This window comes from Amphiura filiformis, chromosome 3 (genome assembly GCF_039555335.1).
Source record: "Amphiura filiformis chromosome 3, Afil_fr2py, whole genome shotgun sequence".
Lineage (NCBI taxonomy): Eukaryota > Metazoa > Echinodermata > Ophiuroidea > Amphilepidida > Amphiuridae > Amphiura > Amphiura filiformis.
In genome coordinates, this window is record NC_092630.1 from 10,895,968 (window position 1) to 10,910,011 (window position 14,044).

At 33.7% G+C, this 14,044-nt stretch overlaps 1 protein-coding gene across 4 annotated transcripts in view; it reads left to right on the top strand.

Moving 5' to 3' along the window:
* The window catches only part of LOC140148022 (synaptotagmin-1-like), an 85,891-nt gene that overhangs the window by 39,670 nt on the left and 32,177 nt on the right, over positions 1 to 14,044 (top strand). Inside the window, exon 1 of one of the 4 annotated variants that reach the window (XM_072169853.1) lies at positions 3,991 to 4,128. The exons of the other annotated variants lie outside the window; for them this stretch is intronic. Within the exon in view, the coding sequence (XP_072025954.1) occupies positions 4,003 to 4,128 (126 nt within the window). The 5' untranslated portion in view covers positions 3,991 to 4,002. Of the gene's footprint in view, positions 1 to 3,990; positions 4,129 to 14,044 lie in introns of those variants that run through there. 4 annotated transcript variants of the gene reach the window in all.

Sequence of the window (14,044 nt, forward strand, 5' to 3'; positions counted from 1 at the left end):
TGTGACTTGAAGGCTTGCTATTGAATTGCTTGTTTCAATTGTCCCTTTATTACCCATCACCATATTTCATTTGACACTAGTCTTCCATACATGCTCACTTATGGGCACTAGCTTCTAAGAACTACTTTGATTGGTTACAAAGAGGACTATATTATGTATTTAGCCAATCAGAGATATGGTATGAATAGTCAGTGGGGCTGAAGGGGTTAACCATCAGATGCACCTGCTTTGTATGCAGGTCATTATTTTAATTCTACTGCAGTGTCAAAATTTGTGCCCATTTCACTGGATTTTATAAAATTCATCTATATTCACATTTCAATTGCAATGACCCTTCCACTCTGAAGATGGCACTTGCTAGAGTTCCAAAAGCTCAGCCCTCTGAAAAGGACTTTTCTAGGGAAAGATTAAATCTTACTCATGTTCGTAACAACCCTTTTATTTTCAAAATCCATTCACATTACAGAAAAAATTTTGAAATTCAGAATTGGAGAATTAGCTTTATTTTATTTGATTTTTGTCTAGTTTTCATTCCTCCTGTGCCTCATGATAAGAGTAGACAGCTCTTGAGCTAAATCCACATGGAATAATGCCAAAATCACCCCCTTAACATGTGGAGAAGCGCAAAGGGACTATTTTTCTGCGGATAAGCACATTATCTAATGGAGCCACAATTTCATTATGCTTTTCTAACATTCACCAAATCCCCATGGTAAGGTAAAAATGTCATGCTATCATGAAAATAAATCACCAAATTCAAGTATTTGGAAGCATATGACGATGCGGTCTCCATGGCGAGAAAAACGTGATGCGATTTAACGAAATAAATGACCAGTTGAAGTATTTTTAGCCAAAGTGATGGCATTAATTTGTTTCTGTAACACCGTGTTGGATTTCACAGTGGCAGATTCAAATCAATGCGTTTACGCAGTTGCATTGCCAGCGTACGGACAGATCACTCTTCTACGCATATGTATACGCCCTTCAGGATTAGGATTATGTGACTCGCATCAGCCACGGCAAAATCCAACATGGCGTTACTCTCAACTTGCGATGAGACAGATTATAATTATAGTTAGTACGTTGGTGTTTCATTCATGGTTGTTTATCATCCAATTTGAATATATCATATTGTAAGTTCATCTTCACGTAGAATACAGTACATCAATTTGGTATTAATATATATTCATAGAGTGTATAATTGACAATGGTATCTACTCTTACTATTGAGTGTGTTGATTCTATTCACCTTATCAGCTATTTGATCAGGCTACTGAAGGTTCAATGTTTGTAAGGTTTAATGTTAGGTATGATCAGTATTCATGGGATGCTACATGTACTATAATGATGGGCTGATATGACAGACAGATAGGAGACTCATTCAATTGTCATACATGTACACAGACAGTCCACCCAAACGCACACCCTGACACGTACACCCCCACGCCCACATATCAAAGCATATATGTTACATGATCTGGTCCATGGGGGCCAAAGAAGGCATTTTTGAAAATCGAGTTGTATACTGTAATTACTATATTCTACATACAATAGTTTATCATTTACTGAAAACACCAAAGGTCTAGCATACATGGTTATGAAGTTATGAAGTTTTTTGATGTCTATTTTCTTATGTATTTTATTGTCTTTTACTCCATATTTTGATCTTTATCTAAGTTTCAAATTTGCCGCCTTTGGCCCCCATGGACCAGATCGTGTCACATATAGAGATACACAAACACCATACACTGACACAAACATGCTTCATACAAAGACACACAAACAGATAACCGCCTCGTGAGATCAACCGGACAAAAAGACACACACACACAAAAATGCACATCACATCTGAACACCTTGGTTTTTATTATATAATTTGCCATTTGGAATAAAATTTAATATACAAGAGACTGTTAATTCTAGAGTGCAAACTTGGTTCCATTAAGCCACATGCGAAATTATATTGTGTACATGTTTTCATGTTGTAGACTAATGAAAAGGTGCTAGCTAAATGGTCATTCATCACTCTACCTGACCAATTTAATTTGATACGAGATTATTTTATCTGTTCCAAGTTTCTTAATGTAAATGTGTGTATGTGTGTGTGTTAGTAAACGCTTGCAACCAAGATTGTTGACCAGAATACCTTTCACATAACAGTGGACTCCCAGTAACCGCAGACATCTTCGGATCCATTCAATTAGGGTATTGCAAACAACATCAAAAAGCATATAAAACTATGTCCCCTTTTTGATGTGCAGGGTCAGGTTGGATTGTAAGGCATCAGGCGAGTCCACGGTTTGGCACAGAGTTTCAGTTTAGAAGTCCTTGTTTAGATAGAGCCAAGTTTAATAAAGGTCCTTGGTTTGAAAATCTTAGGTCCTCATTTGCTGATCTTTTCAGGGTGTGTCAGGGGCAGAATTAAAGGTCCTTTATAATAGTTGGAAAATCTTATGTCGTCATTTCCTGGTCTTTACAGTGTTGGGTGCGCGTGTGTGGAGGGGGGATGCCAGAGTGTGCTTGTATTATGTATACATTTTAAAATATGTATTGCAGTATCAGTACATTAAGTTTTCTAGTTATATTAGTTTGTACATTAGTTTTTAAGTAGTAAATGCTGACTAATGTTTTTACACATTTTGTACAGTTTTTTTAGTAAATGAAAGTGAATTCTTTGGAACATCTGAGTCCATATCTACACTGTCCTCCTGCAATCTGTCATCAAAACATGTGAGAATGATATGCTATGGCCTGGGTTAAGATGTATATCAAGCTAATAATACTTTGATCAGTACTGAAGACAAAGGTGTGAATGTTGCGTGCAATGCTTCTCTGGGGTGTTTCATGTACCTACGCTTTTCTATATTAAGTCACAATGTTGTGAAATATCTATTTTGAACTGATCAAAGGGCAGTATAAAAGTTCTTTTATCATAATTCTAATTTAAGACATGTTTGTTAGAATTAATATAAACTGTGACGGCACCCTAGAGATGATCCTGATTGAAGTGTTGATCCAAACAAAAGGTATTGTATTCCTATTTCAGAATAGGGACTACATGTTTTACATGAAAAAGTACATCTGCATTAGGTTGGGATTTGGATTGTTTTATTTATTTCTATTTGTCATGTTAATCGATAGCAACATCAATCAATGTTACATAGTTCACAGTACTAAATCCACAGGTTCATCCTTGATAAATAAATAGTATATCCAGTGAAATTTGTTGGGATGCTATGATAGCATTGAGCTTTATGTAATAGCAACCGTCTGTTACACTCTGGTATGGAATAAACTTGAAATAAGTATTAGTATTAATTGAAATAATAAGTATTAGTGATAGTTAAAATAAGTATTATTATGTACTGTAATAAGTATTCAGCAACAAAATATTAGGTACGAGAAAGGAATGAAGTAACACAGTTCTCAAAGTAAGCAAACATTAGTGGGTCTTTTTACCCCTTAATTTAAATTTATTAGGGGTTGAAACACATTTATGAGGGCCCAAATTTGAAAGTTAAAATGGATCTGTTAAAGGGTACAAATGAAAACTACACAATTTTTCCATGCATGAACAAATTAGGAGGATAAAGTGTGGGTCTGTAGAATGTAAACTTTTCAGGCCCGGACTAATTTTTGTGGGACACTGGCCCCAGGTCCACCTCATTTTGAGGCCTACATGTATAGTAAGGAAGTGAGTGGAACTGGTGTTTTATAGTTGTTAGTGCAGGTAGTTTACCTTTAAAAGCTCTCCTAACATTTGAAGAAAATTTAGTTTACATGTAGTATCATCACAAATAAATTTACAACTGACAACATCACACCACGTAAACACCATCACTGACACTTAACTGCCAAGCCCTAAAGCTACGAGTGTCAGTAATGGGTCTAACAATGCAGTCTCTTTAAGAGTGTTATCGTTAGTTTTGCTGTAGGTGTTAAGCTTCGGTCACCTCAATCTTCCTTTTCATTTCACAGTGTAGCAGGTGGGTGACATCATGTATGGTATGCATGGTCCATGGCTACACTAAATATCAGCATCTTGGTTTACATGTAGATGCTAGAGGTTTTGATGTTGCCATGGAGTTAGGGGAGGTCTATTTGATAGATATGCTTGTTTTACGTCAGGTAACAGATTTTCGAAGTTGAAGTTTTAGTTTTGACAGTTCAGCTGATTCTTTTCTTGTTAAATGATTTGTTTGCATCTTTATTTATTTCTTCTTTTTTTTTTGGAAATGTTTTTTGCTTTTCCTATTGAAAATGTTTATTACTAAAATTGTTCAGTATTCAGCTAACCCTTAAGATATTTTCACATTTTGTAGAACTATGTTGGAATATGTAAAACTACGTTGAAATATGGAAGATGTTTAAATCGGTAGTTTTCAGTTTATTGTTGTTTTCATCAAATATAGTTTTCCCCAACATTTTCAAGAACCCTTCACAATCATCTTTAAGATTTCAATTCCAAACAATCCAGCTAGAGTCATACTCATTTTGAATAAATAACCCATTTGGCGCTTATAAAATTATCGATAACTCATTTTGTATGCACCAAATATATTTTCAACTATATTACCAAAAAGATATTCTTACAAAATCATCGTAAGATTTCAATTCCCAACAGTCCAGCTGGCCTATAATAGCCATACTCTTTTTGTATAAATAACCCATTTTCAAATTGCTCATAGATATAATTATCGATATTTCATTTTGTATGCACCATATATATTTTTCAAATGTATTTTTCAAGATATCCTTCCAGAATCAGTTGGAATCACATTAAGATTTTATCTAAACCATCTAACCAGGGTCGTACATTTGTTCCTTTTATGCAAGTGACCCAATTTGATATTGCTCATAGAGATATCGACAAATCTACTCCGTCTCCTTATACATGAGTACCTTTAACAACTCGACAGTCTGCACAGCACAGTCTAAAAGGGTCATTTTGTGAATAGGGGTGATGTGTGCAGGTAAAATATTCATGAGAAATGCAATATAAATAGTACATTGGTATACCGCAATGAGCAATTTGATGTATAAATGCATTATTGGCTATGTGCTGTGAAGATGCTACAGACAGATATCTTGCTCTACAGTGAATGTTTACTGCATATGTTGAAATGTAATGTAAACATTTAGCTGTTGAAATGAAATGAAAATGGCATTATATTTGCAAATCATATAAGTACAATTTGTTGTGCAAAAGAGCAAAGAGCACATGCATGGACTGCTTCATTGTTTGAGTGGTGTGCAAAAATGAACATTGAGGTCTTGCTATGAAGATTTTAACAGTAGATATAATTTAATGCACTATTATTGGATGTAACCAACTAAATAACATTGAGGAAAATGCTTACATTTACAGAGTGCCCCTTCTACAGACTCATTGTGTGGGGAATTGGCAACCCCCAGGGGTACTCGGTACAAATGACCATACAGGGATGTGCCGTAAACATGTGTAGCATTTTCAGCCTTTTGGTATATCAATGACCCCTTTTTCAAAGCCAATTTTGGTCTATGGGTCCTTTTTTCAATTTTTTTGTAAAACCTAAGACAATTTGGGTTCAATTTTGCCATTAATTCAGGGGAGTCAGATCCATATGCCAAGGAGAAAAGGTGATGGGCACATTGGCCTATAGAGGGAGCATCCCTATGTATGGCATGACCTTTACATGTACCATCTACCCCTTCTGCTCTATTTAATAGATACATTTAGTCAAATATGCCAGATGTTTAATGATGTAGCTGACATTTAAGACCTTTTTAGAAATAACGATCATGCCATTTTTACTAGTGATGTTTTTAATTTCATCAAGATAGAATATGACTATTCAAAAAAAAGTGTGAGATTGATTATTCCCACTGTGGAATTGGCGTAACATCCTCATGTTTAATTTGCACTTGAATTACATTTTGCCTTTAGAGAAGGAGTCTTCTATAAAAGGGTAATTTATAATAGGGGAAAGGTTACATGTAGCAGTTTTATCTGGCACATCATCTAAATCAACCAATTCTAAAATCAATCATACAGAATTTTAAGCTGTCGTAAATGACGCTTCAAAATACAGCTAATTTTCCAAAATTGTCAGTCTAACAAAATTTGCATACTTTTTTATGAATATTAATGTATATACCCTAACGGAATTGAGATTTGTTTACAACGATGTGATACAGATGTATCTAATTGGCTACGTAGAGTTAAAAACATCATCAAAATGAGGTACATGATAAAGTGTTTTGACATCTGTCGTTGTTGATCAGACATCACATCATTTACTCATAATAGATACTAGCTGTAGCAAATTTAAAAATAACTCTCCAACTTAATGGGCTGACATTGAAATATGACAGACAGTATTTAGTACTTGGTTTGTTGTTTTGTAGATGGTTTTTGACAGGATTAGACATTTGTGAGTTGGCAATTTTTTTGATTATAAAATGAAGTTCAATAATTTTATTTGGAAATGATTTCTTTTAATACTTACATCATCATTTTGATTCATTTGGATTAAATATCAATTTGAACAATAGGACATATAATACAGAAGTAGATAGATCGCAATCAGTAAAGAAATTTCATATCCATTAACTGTAGGAATCTGGTAAATTTAGTAATAGATTTCTTGGGATGATCGTTTTCTTAGCACAACAAAATATCGTCAGCCTACTACGCTAATTGCATTTTTTGTAATTTTGAGAACAAAACGCAAAATGTGGTTAGGTAATGACCCTAATTATTTCAGATTATACACTTTCATTTGTATCATTAGCATTTGTTTTTGTGCAAATATTGGTGAATAGGTTTGTTTATAGGATTTCATATTGCATTAAAAATCTGTGCAAGAAATCAACAACTCCAAATTTCTGATTTTTAGATGCTAAGATGCTAGGATGAAATTCCACCGGAATCCTTAAAACCATATAAATCACTTAAGGGATCTAAAATGAGCGTTTATTGCGTTTCGACAGTATTTTTTGTGGGACATGAGAGCACCTCAGACCTATCGAATTGCATTCTGAAGCATGTCTTTCTGATATCAAATCATTTTCATTTTTTGAAAATCACAATGTAATATAAATTTTATGACAAATTATAAAAATTTGATATTTTTCAAATTTTTGATATATAACAGTCCTCGGTAATTATATAAATCTAATGATATATTCTTAAAGTGTATGTAGCAGGGAGGAAAAGCCGACGGTCAATTGAAAATTTTGACTTTCATATTGAAGATATGGATTTTTTCCCAAAAGACCTAATTTTTTTGGTGTTTTGAGAAAAAATCCATATCTTCAATAAAAAGGTCAAAATTTTCAATTGATCGTCGGCTTTTCATCCCACCTTCATACACTTTAAGTATAAATCATTAGATTTATAAAGTTTACTTCAAGTACTGTTAAATATCAAAAATATCAATTTTTAATGATTTGCCATAAAATGTGTATTAAATTGCGAATTTCAAAAAATCAAAATTATTTGATATCAGAATGCAATTCGATATGTCTGCTGTGCTCTAATGTCCCAAAATAAATACTGTCCAAACATTCATACCCCAGCCCTTAAGTGCAACATTAAATTATTTACAAACATCTATTTAATTAACAAAATGGCTGAAAATCGGTTTGGCTTCTGCATGCCATACCATTAGTCATAGTAACCATTTTTACACACGGTATGACCCAGGGGATGGATACGATGGTAATCCTTTAAAGATGCCAAGGATGAGGTAGGATGCTATTGCTTTAGTCTGCGCTGAAATTAAATCTGGTCTGAGATAGTTTAATTAATTAAGGTTGGGAAGCTAGCTGTTAATTATAGTATGTTACAGACAGGAGATGATGTCGGATATATTTGGATTTAACCTCCTCCACGCAGCTGACGATTGCAACACAAGTTTCAATTTTTTTTTGAAAATTCAAAAATTTCAGAATTGTACATTATCATGACCATATTTGGAATTAGCATGAAAAACGCATTAAAATGAGTGCAAACAAGCCTAGCATTGGTTTGGTGGTTCTTGGGATAGCACTTGATATTTTGAGAAAATATCTCAAAAATTTCGGACTGTGGATTTAATGACTTTCAATAGGAGTAAAAAGAGACAGGGACTAACATTGATGAGATCAAATTATTTGGAATAAACAGTTTAGTTGATCATTCAGATTATAACTATCTTTAGAGCGGACTTGTGAAATAAAGAATCAATCGAAAGAAGAAATGCAGATGTGAAAACCGAAACTAAAAAAGTTAAAATACATACATTGGCATTTGAAATAACAGCACTATTTCACATTAAAAGGTCTCCAATTATTATCTGGGACGCACTGTACACTTGGTATAAGGTGTGCGACGGTATACTATAGTATACTGCAAGAAGAATAAATTATACTTGCGGCCGTGTGTCCTGAACTCGCCACCCTTAGCGTTACATGACAAATATTATGAATTTTTACACCAACCGGGTTCCTAATTAGATTATCTCGACTATCATCAACCCTAAACTAGCAAAAGTATACATTTTTGGAAAGCTGAAGGCATAAGCAATTCAAATATATACATTTCAACTCATTATACAGGGGGACCTGCAAGTTTTACAGGGTGGAATAAAAAATATTTTTATAAAAAATGGGTCACTCAATGCATTGCTTATTACCAACTTACAGTAATAAACTGGAAGTAAACAACATTCATTTGGTTAGAGGATATGGAGAGCCAACTGACTTTGGAGGAAACCAAAATCACAGCTGTTTGGTAATCTAGGAATATAGGGTGTCCCAAAGTATGTTAGATTTTTTTACAATTCAACATATTTTGATCCTAAACATTTTCCCTCTAACCCATGCAGAAAAAATATGTCCATATTTAGATTCCTCGTCAAATTTCCCTTCAGAAAATCTATACTTTGACTATGATAGGACAAGTAATTAACATTTTACAGTAACTTTTAGATTTTGAAGACATCTGCATTACTTACTACAGTGTTTAATATGACAACGGGTAGTTTTGTATGGAAAAGTTTGTATTTTCTAGACTAAACCAATCATAAATTATTAAAAACAATTAGTAGAATTGTTTAGCTGTAAGGCCATGAGTGTTTTAGATGCTAAATAGAGTCCAAATCCAATTTACAGTCTTTACAGAAGCAGATTACGCGCTAAAAATACCAATCCCATAGAGTTTGTGTGTACCACATCCCCCACCACCACATCCCCCACCACCGCCACCTTGCCCATTCTGAATTCTATGAAGCACAGTGTCAGTATTAAAAAAGTTCAAGTATTTCTTTTTACAGGGTTGAAAGTGCATTTTATTTAGCAATAAAATGAGACCACAAGCATGACAATACCTTCTTGCTTGACAGAGATATCATCATTTGTTTTGAGTCGACTTTGGCAAAATGTAACGTCGCCACCTTTTTTTGGTGGCGAGCTCAAGACACACGACCTTGCGCTAACCTTGCATGCATATTATTGATCCTACACACTAGTAGTATTACCCTCATGGTCTGTTCATATAATCGTTACTCATATAGCATAGTTGTAGAGCAAATAATTTCATGGCATTTTTTTTATCAAATAAGGATTCCGAGGTCAGGTGGTAGGAAAGGAAGCAAGTGAACAACCCTATTTATGACTAAGAGTGGTGAATTTAAAACGAAGGTCATTTTTGACAAATTATTATGAAACGATACTTTGACCTAGTCGTGTTTGTTTAGTAAATGAATAATGTATGGATGATAAAAGGATTGAAACAAAAATATTCCTTTTTTGACCTGCTTAGTCATTAGAATTGCTGTAAATCCTTATAAAATAGGAGGTCAAATCAATGATAGATAAAACACTATTTTCATCAAAGTCTGATTTCAATTCAAGACATTCTTGTAATAGTGGAAGATAAATTATTAATCTAAAAGCAGACATACCAGTAATGTGCATGAAATATCATATTTATTTTTAATGCCTGTACTGTGTTACACATGTACTTGGTTTTGCTGTTGTTTAATACATGATAATTGATATACATGTGTTACAAAATCTCCTTAAAACAATTTGAACAGTTTGTCGAAATAAAACGCAGCTGCATCAGTGTCGTTTCTTTTCAGGCTATTTATTGTTTTACATAAATTGTTTTATAATTTGTTTACATATTTGATTCTCTCTAACAGCAGAATTAATTACTTAGATATGAATATAATTTGCATTTTTAAAATGAGAAAAAAAAATTTGCACCTTACTGTGCAAATAACAGAAGTCTTATTTTCATTTGGCTGTTCAAAATATCTATTTATAGACACGTAAAGCTCGCAAGTCATACAATGTCTTAATTTGTTTGGAATTTGATTCCTTGCATTGACATGGTTTAAATTGTATAGCTTTCTAATACAACAAAATAATGGAATTAAATATCCGGAAGAAAGAAAATGTAACCTAGCCTATAATCAATTCAGGGCATGTTCATCGCAAGAGAGAAAACAACATCTCCCATATATATCTGTGTAGCAGTATTAGTGCTCAGTAATATTTAATGGCGGCCACCGTACAAAAAAACCCATGCATGTACTTAGCCTTTCTCGCATGTGGAATTACAGCCAGTCATGTATTTACACCCTGATTGATCATTATGATGAGTCTGCGGATGAGACTAGTGTACATGTACATGTATAAGTCATATCACCTGCTCGATCCCTGCCATCCAAAGCTTAATTACAAACCACAGTGTGTTCTGTGAATGACCCTCATTTTCATCATGTTTCAATGGTTAAATATTGATTCTCAGAGGATAGATTTCAGCATATATAAGGTCCTATTTTTAGTAGTATGTCATTTAAGTCATTTCCTTTGATTACATATGTTAGCAAATTTTGGTGGAGGTGAATTATGTTTGGCTGAGACACGTTGCTGAATTGTGTGGGTGGGTGGATAGATATTATATATATGGTTGTGTAAGCTAGACTTATGGGATATCCAGATTGTTAACTAAGCATAAGCAATATTTGTTATTATTGGCAATATGCGAGAGGGAAGATAGATTACTAGCCTCTTCAAGAAATAGAAAAATGTTAATATCGCACAGGTAGAATTACAGAATTAAATCATAATATCAATATCTTAGGTCACTGGTTTCAGTAAATAGCAAAGGATATGCTATTTTGCTGTTGATAGCTCTAGCAGAATATGCTGTCTTTAGTAGATGGCAAACAATATATCCTATCTTCGGTAGATCAAACTATGCTATCTTCAGTAGATCAAACTATGTTATCTTCAGTAGATAGCAAAGCATGCTATCTTTAGTAGATAAACAGTATGGGATCTTTTATTGCTAAGTGCTATCTTCAGTAGATAGCAAACAGAATGCTATCTACAGTGATAAGAAAAAATGCTATCTTTCGTAGATAGCAAAGTATGCTACCGACAGTAGATAGCACACTGGGTGTTAACTTTAATAGATAGCAAGCTTTGTTATCTTCATATATAGCAAATGATGCTTCAGTATATCATAAACTCTGCTATCTTCAGTAGATAGTAGATAGCAAATTATGCTTCAGTATATGGTAAACTATGCTATCTTCAGTAGATAGCAAATGATGCTTAGTATATGGTAAACTATGCTATCTTCAGTAGATAGCAAATGATGCTTCAGTATATGGTAAACTATGCTATCTTCAGTAGATAGCAAATGGTATGTTATCATAGATAATACTATGTTATCTCCTGTAAATGACAAATATTTATAAAGGTGTACTGTAAATTAAGTGTATCATCATGCATCGGAGACTAAGTAGCAGATTATTTATAATGTATTATCTCGCACACACTCCTCCCTATCCCACAACCCCCACACTAAGTGGTGCTATAATACACATCAATGCTACCCCAATACACCACACTCAATGGTGCTTATTAAATTAGTATAATGTAAGAATGTAAGGTACATGTACTAATGTAGAACATAAAAATATACTGTTGCTTAAGGTGACCTCAATGTCATTTTTTAAAAGTTGTCTTGGTACATATGTTTTTAATCAATTGATGTGACGTTATACTCCCATACCCTTATCATATCATTATTATGCTATTCTAGTTGAAATACAAACACCCCCTAGAAGACATGACCTTAAACATCCACACAGGGAGTGTGAATTTTAATTGTGGTTACCTGAAGGGGTGATGCCATTTGAAATCTACCCCATGTGTCGGAGATTAAGGTCATGTCTTCCATAGGGGTGTATGAATTTCAACTGGAATAGTCCATTCTTGAGTGAGGTATCAAACTCTAAGAACATGAGATATTTATGATAGAGTAAAGTGACTGTATTTTAATATCTTTTTGAATGAATTGACATGACATTATTATACTCCCATACCCCTCAACATATGACATGGTCTCAGATTTGAAGCAGGTTTCACTGCCAAAGTGTGTAAAAATTCACTCCAGAGTGAAAATAGCTATGTTTAATTTCTAAGGTGTCTTTTCTAGGGTAAAATTGTTTGTAGAACATGATTTTTTTGTCAAAACGCGTGCATCGTACATTCTTTTGCTACAAAATGTTGATTTGTGGCCGATTTTGCCCGAAAAATGCACTTTTTGGGTGACAAAAATTTTCACATGCCAACTTTGTATACTCATAGAGTCTACAATATACATAGATATGGCCCTTTAAAATGTTAACATATCAGCTGAGGGTACTATTTAATGGATTCAGGTATTTGTTTTGTGATTGACTTAATCATTTGCGTGCCAGAATCATTCAAATATGACATGCCTCGTGACAATTGACATGCCAAAATAAGCTGTTTTCGCAAAAAAATTATTTGAAAAATCATAACTCTTGATAGGAAGGTGCTACAGTGATGGTTGACCTACCAGTCTATGCAGTATTGAATGGGCTTTCATTTAATACCTAACTTTGTTCATTTTAACTAAGGGAAAAACTTGCAAAATGTAAAAATGTTTCCCCTACCCCTTAAAATTTTGATGTGTGTAAAAATTCCTGCCATTTATAAAAATCGGGATTACAAGAAAACTACAAGAGCTATAGGCTTGAAAAACTAATCAGTTATGCACAGTATAAGTTCCTACTTGGGTATAACATTAATATCTTTCCATTCCTTCTCAATTTTCTTTTCTAATTTTTTTAACAATTTGTGACATCTGTAAATTACGTAAAATTTGGCATTTCGAAAAATCGCAAAAAAAAAAAATATGAGGGTGACATGTTTAAAAAACTAATCAGTTATTCCCATGATACAGTACTACAGGGATATAGTACCAAACTTGTGCTAAAATGCATATTTTTTGAGTTCTAATTTTTTAACAAATTGATTTCGCCACCCCATTTTTGAGCAAAATCGAACAATTAGTACCTGTAATATTAGCAATCATGTGACCTATATTCAATGTGTGTGCACCAATCAGATGTCAGACTTGCACTACAACATGATGTGAGCCTTGCAGAGCCTTTATAAGTGTGCCAATAGAGTTCAAATATGTTGTGATGATGTTGTCACTTATGGATCTCATATTTTTATTTCCGTCAAAAGCATATGCCTCTACTGTAATGGTCATATCAGGAAAACAATGACAGATTTTGCATTTCTGACTTCAGAAAAACTAATCAGTTATTCCCATGATACAGTACTACAGGGATATAGTATCAAACTTGTGCTAAAATGCATATTTTTAAGTTCTAATTTTTTATCAAATTGATTCGCCACCCCATTTTTGAGCAAAATCGGGAACAATTAGTACCTGTAATATTGCGCAATCATGTGACCTATATTCAATGTGTGTGCACCAATCAGATGTCAGACTTGCACTACAACATGATGTGAGCCTTGCAGAGCCTTTATAAGTGTGCCAATAGAGTTCAAATATGTTGTGATGATGTTTTCACTTATGGATCTCATATTTTTATTTCCGTCAAAAGCATATGCCTCTACTGTAATGCTCATATCAGGAAAACAATGACATATTTTGTGCATTTCTGACTTCAGAAATGAATTCTGCACAAAATTTCAGTCTAGAAAACATATTTAAAAC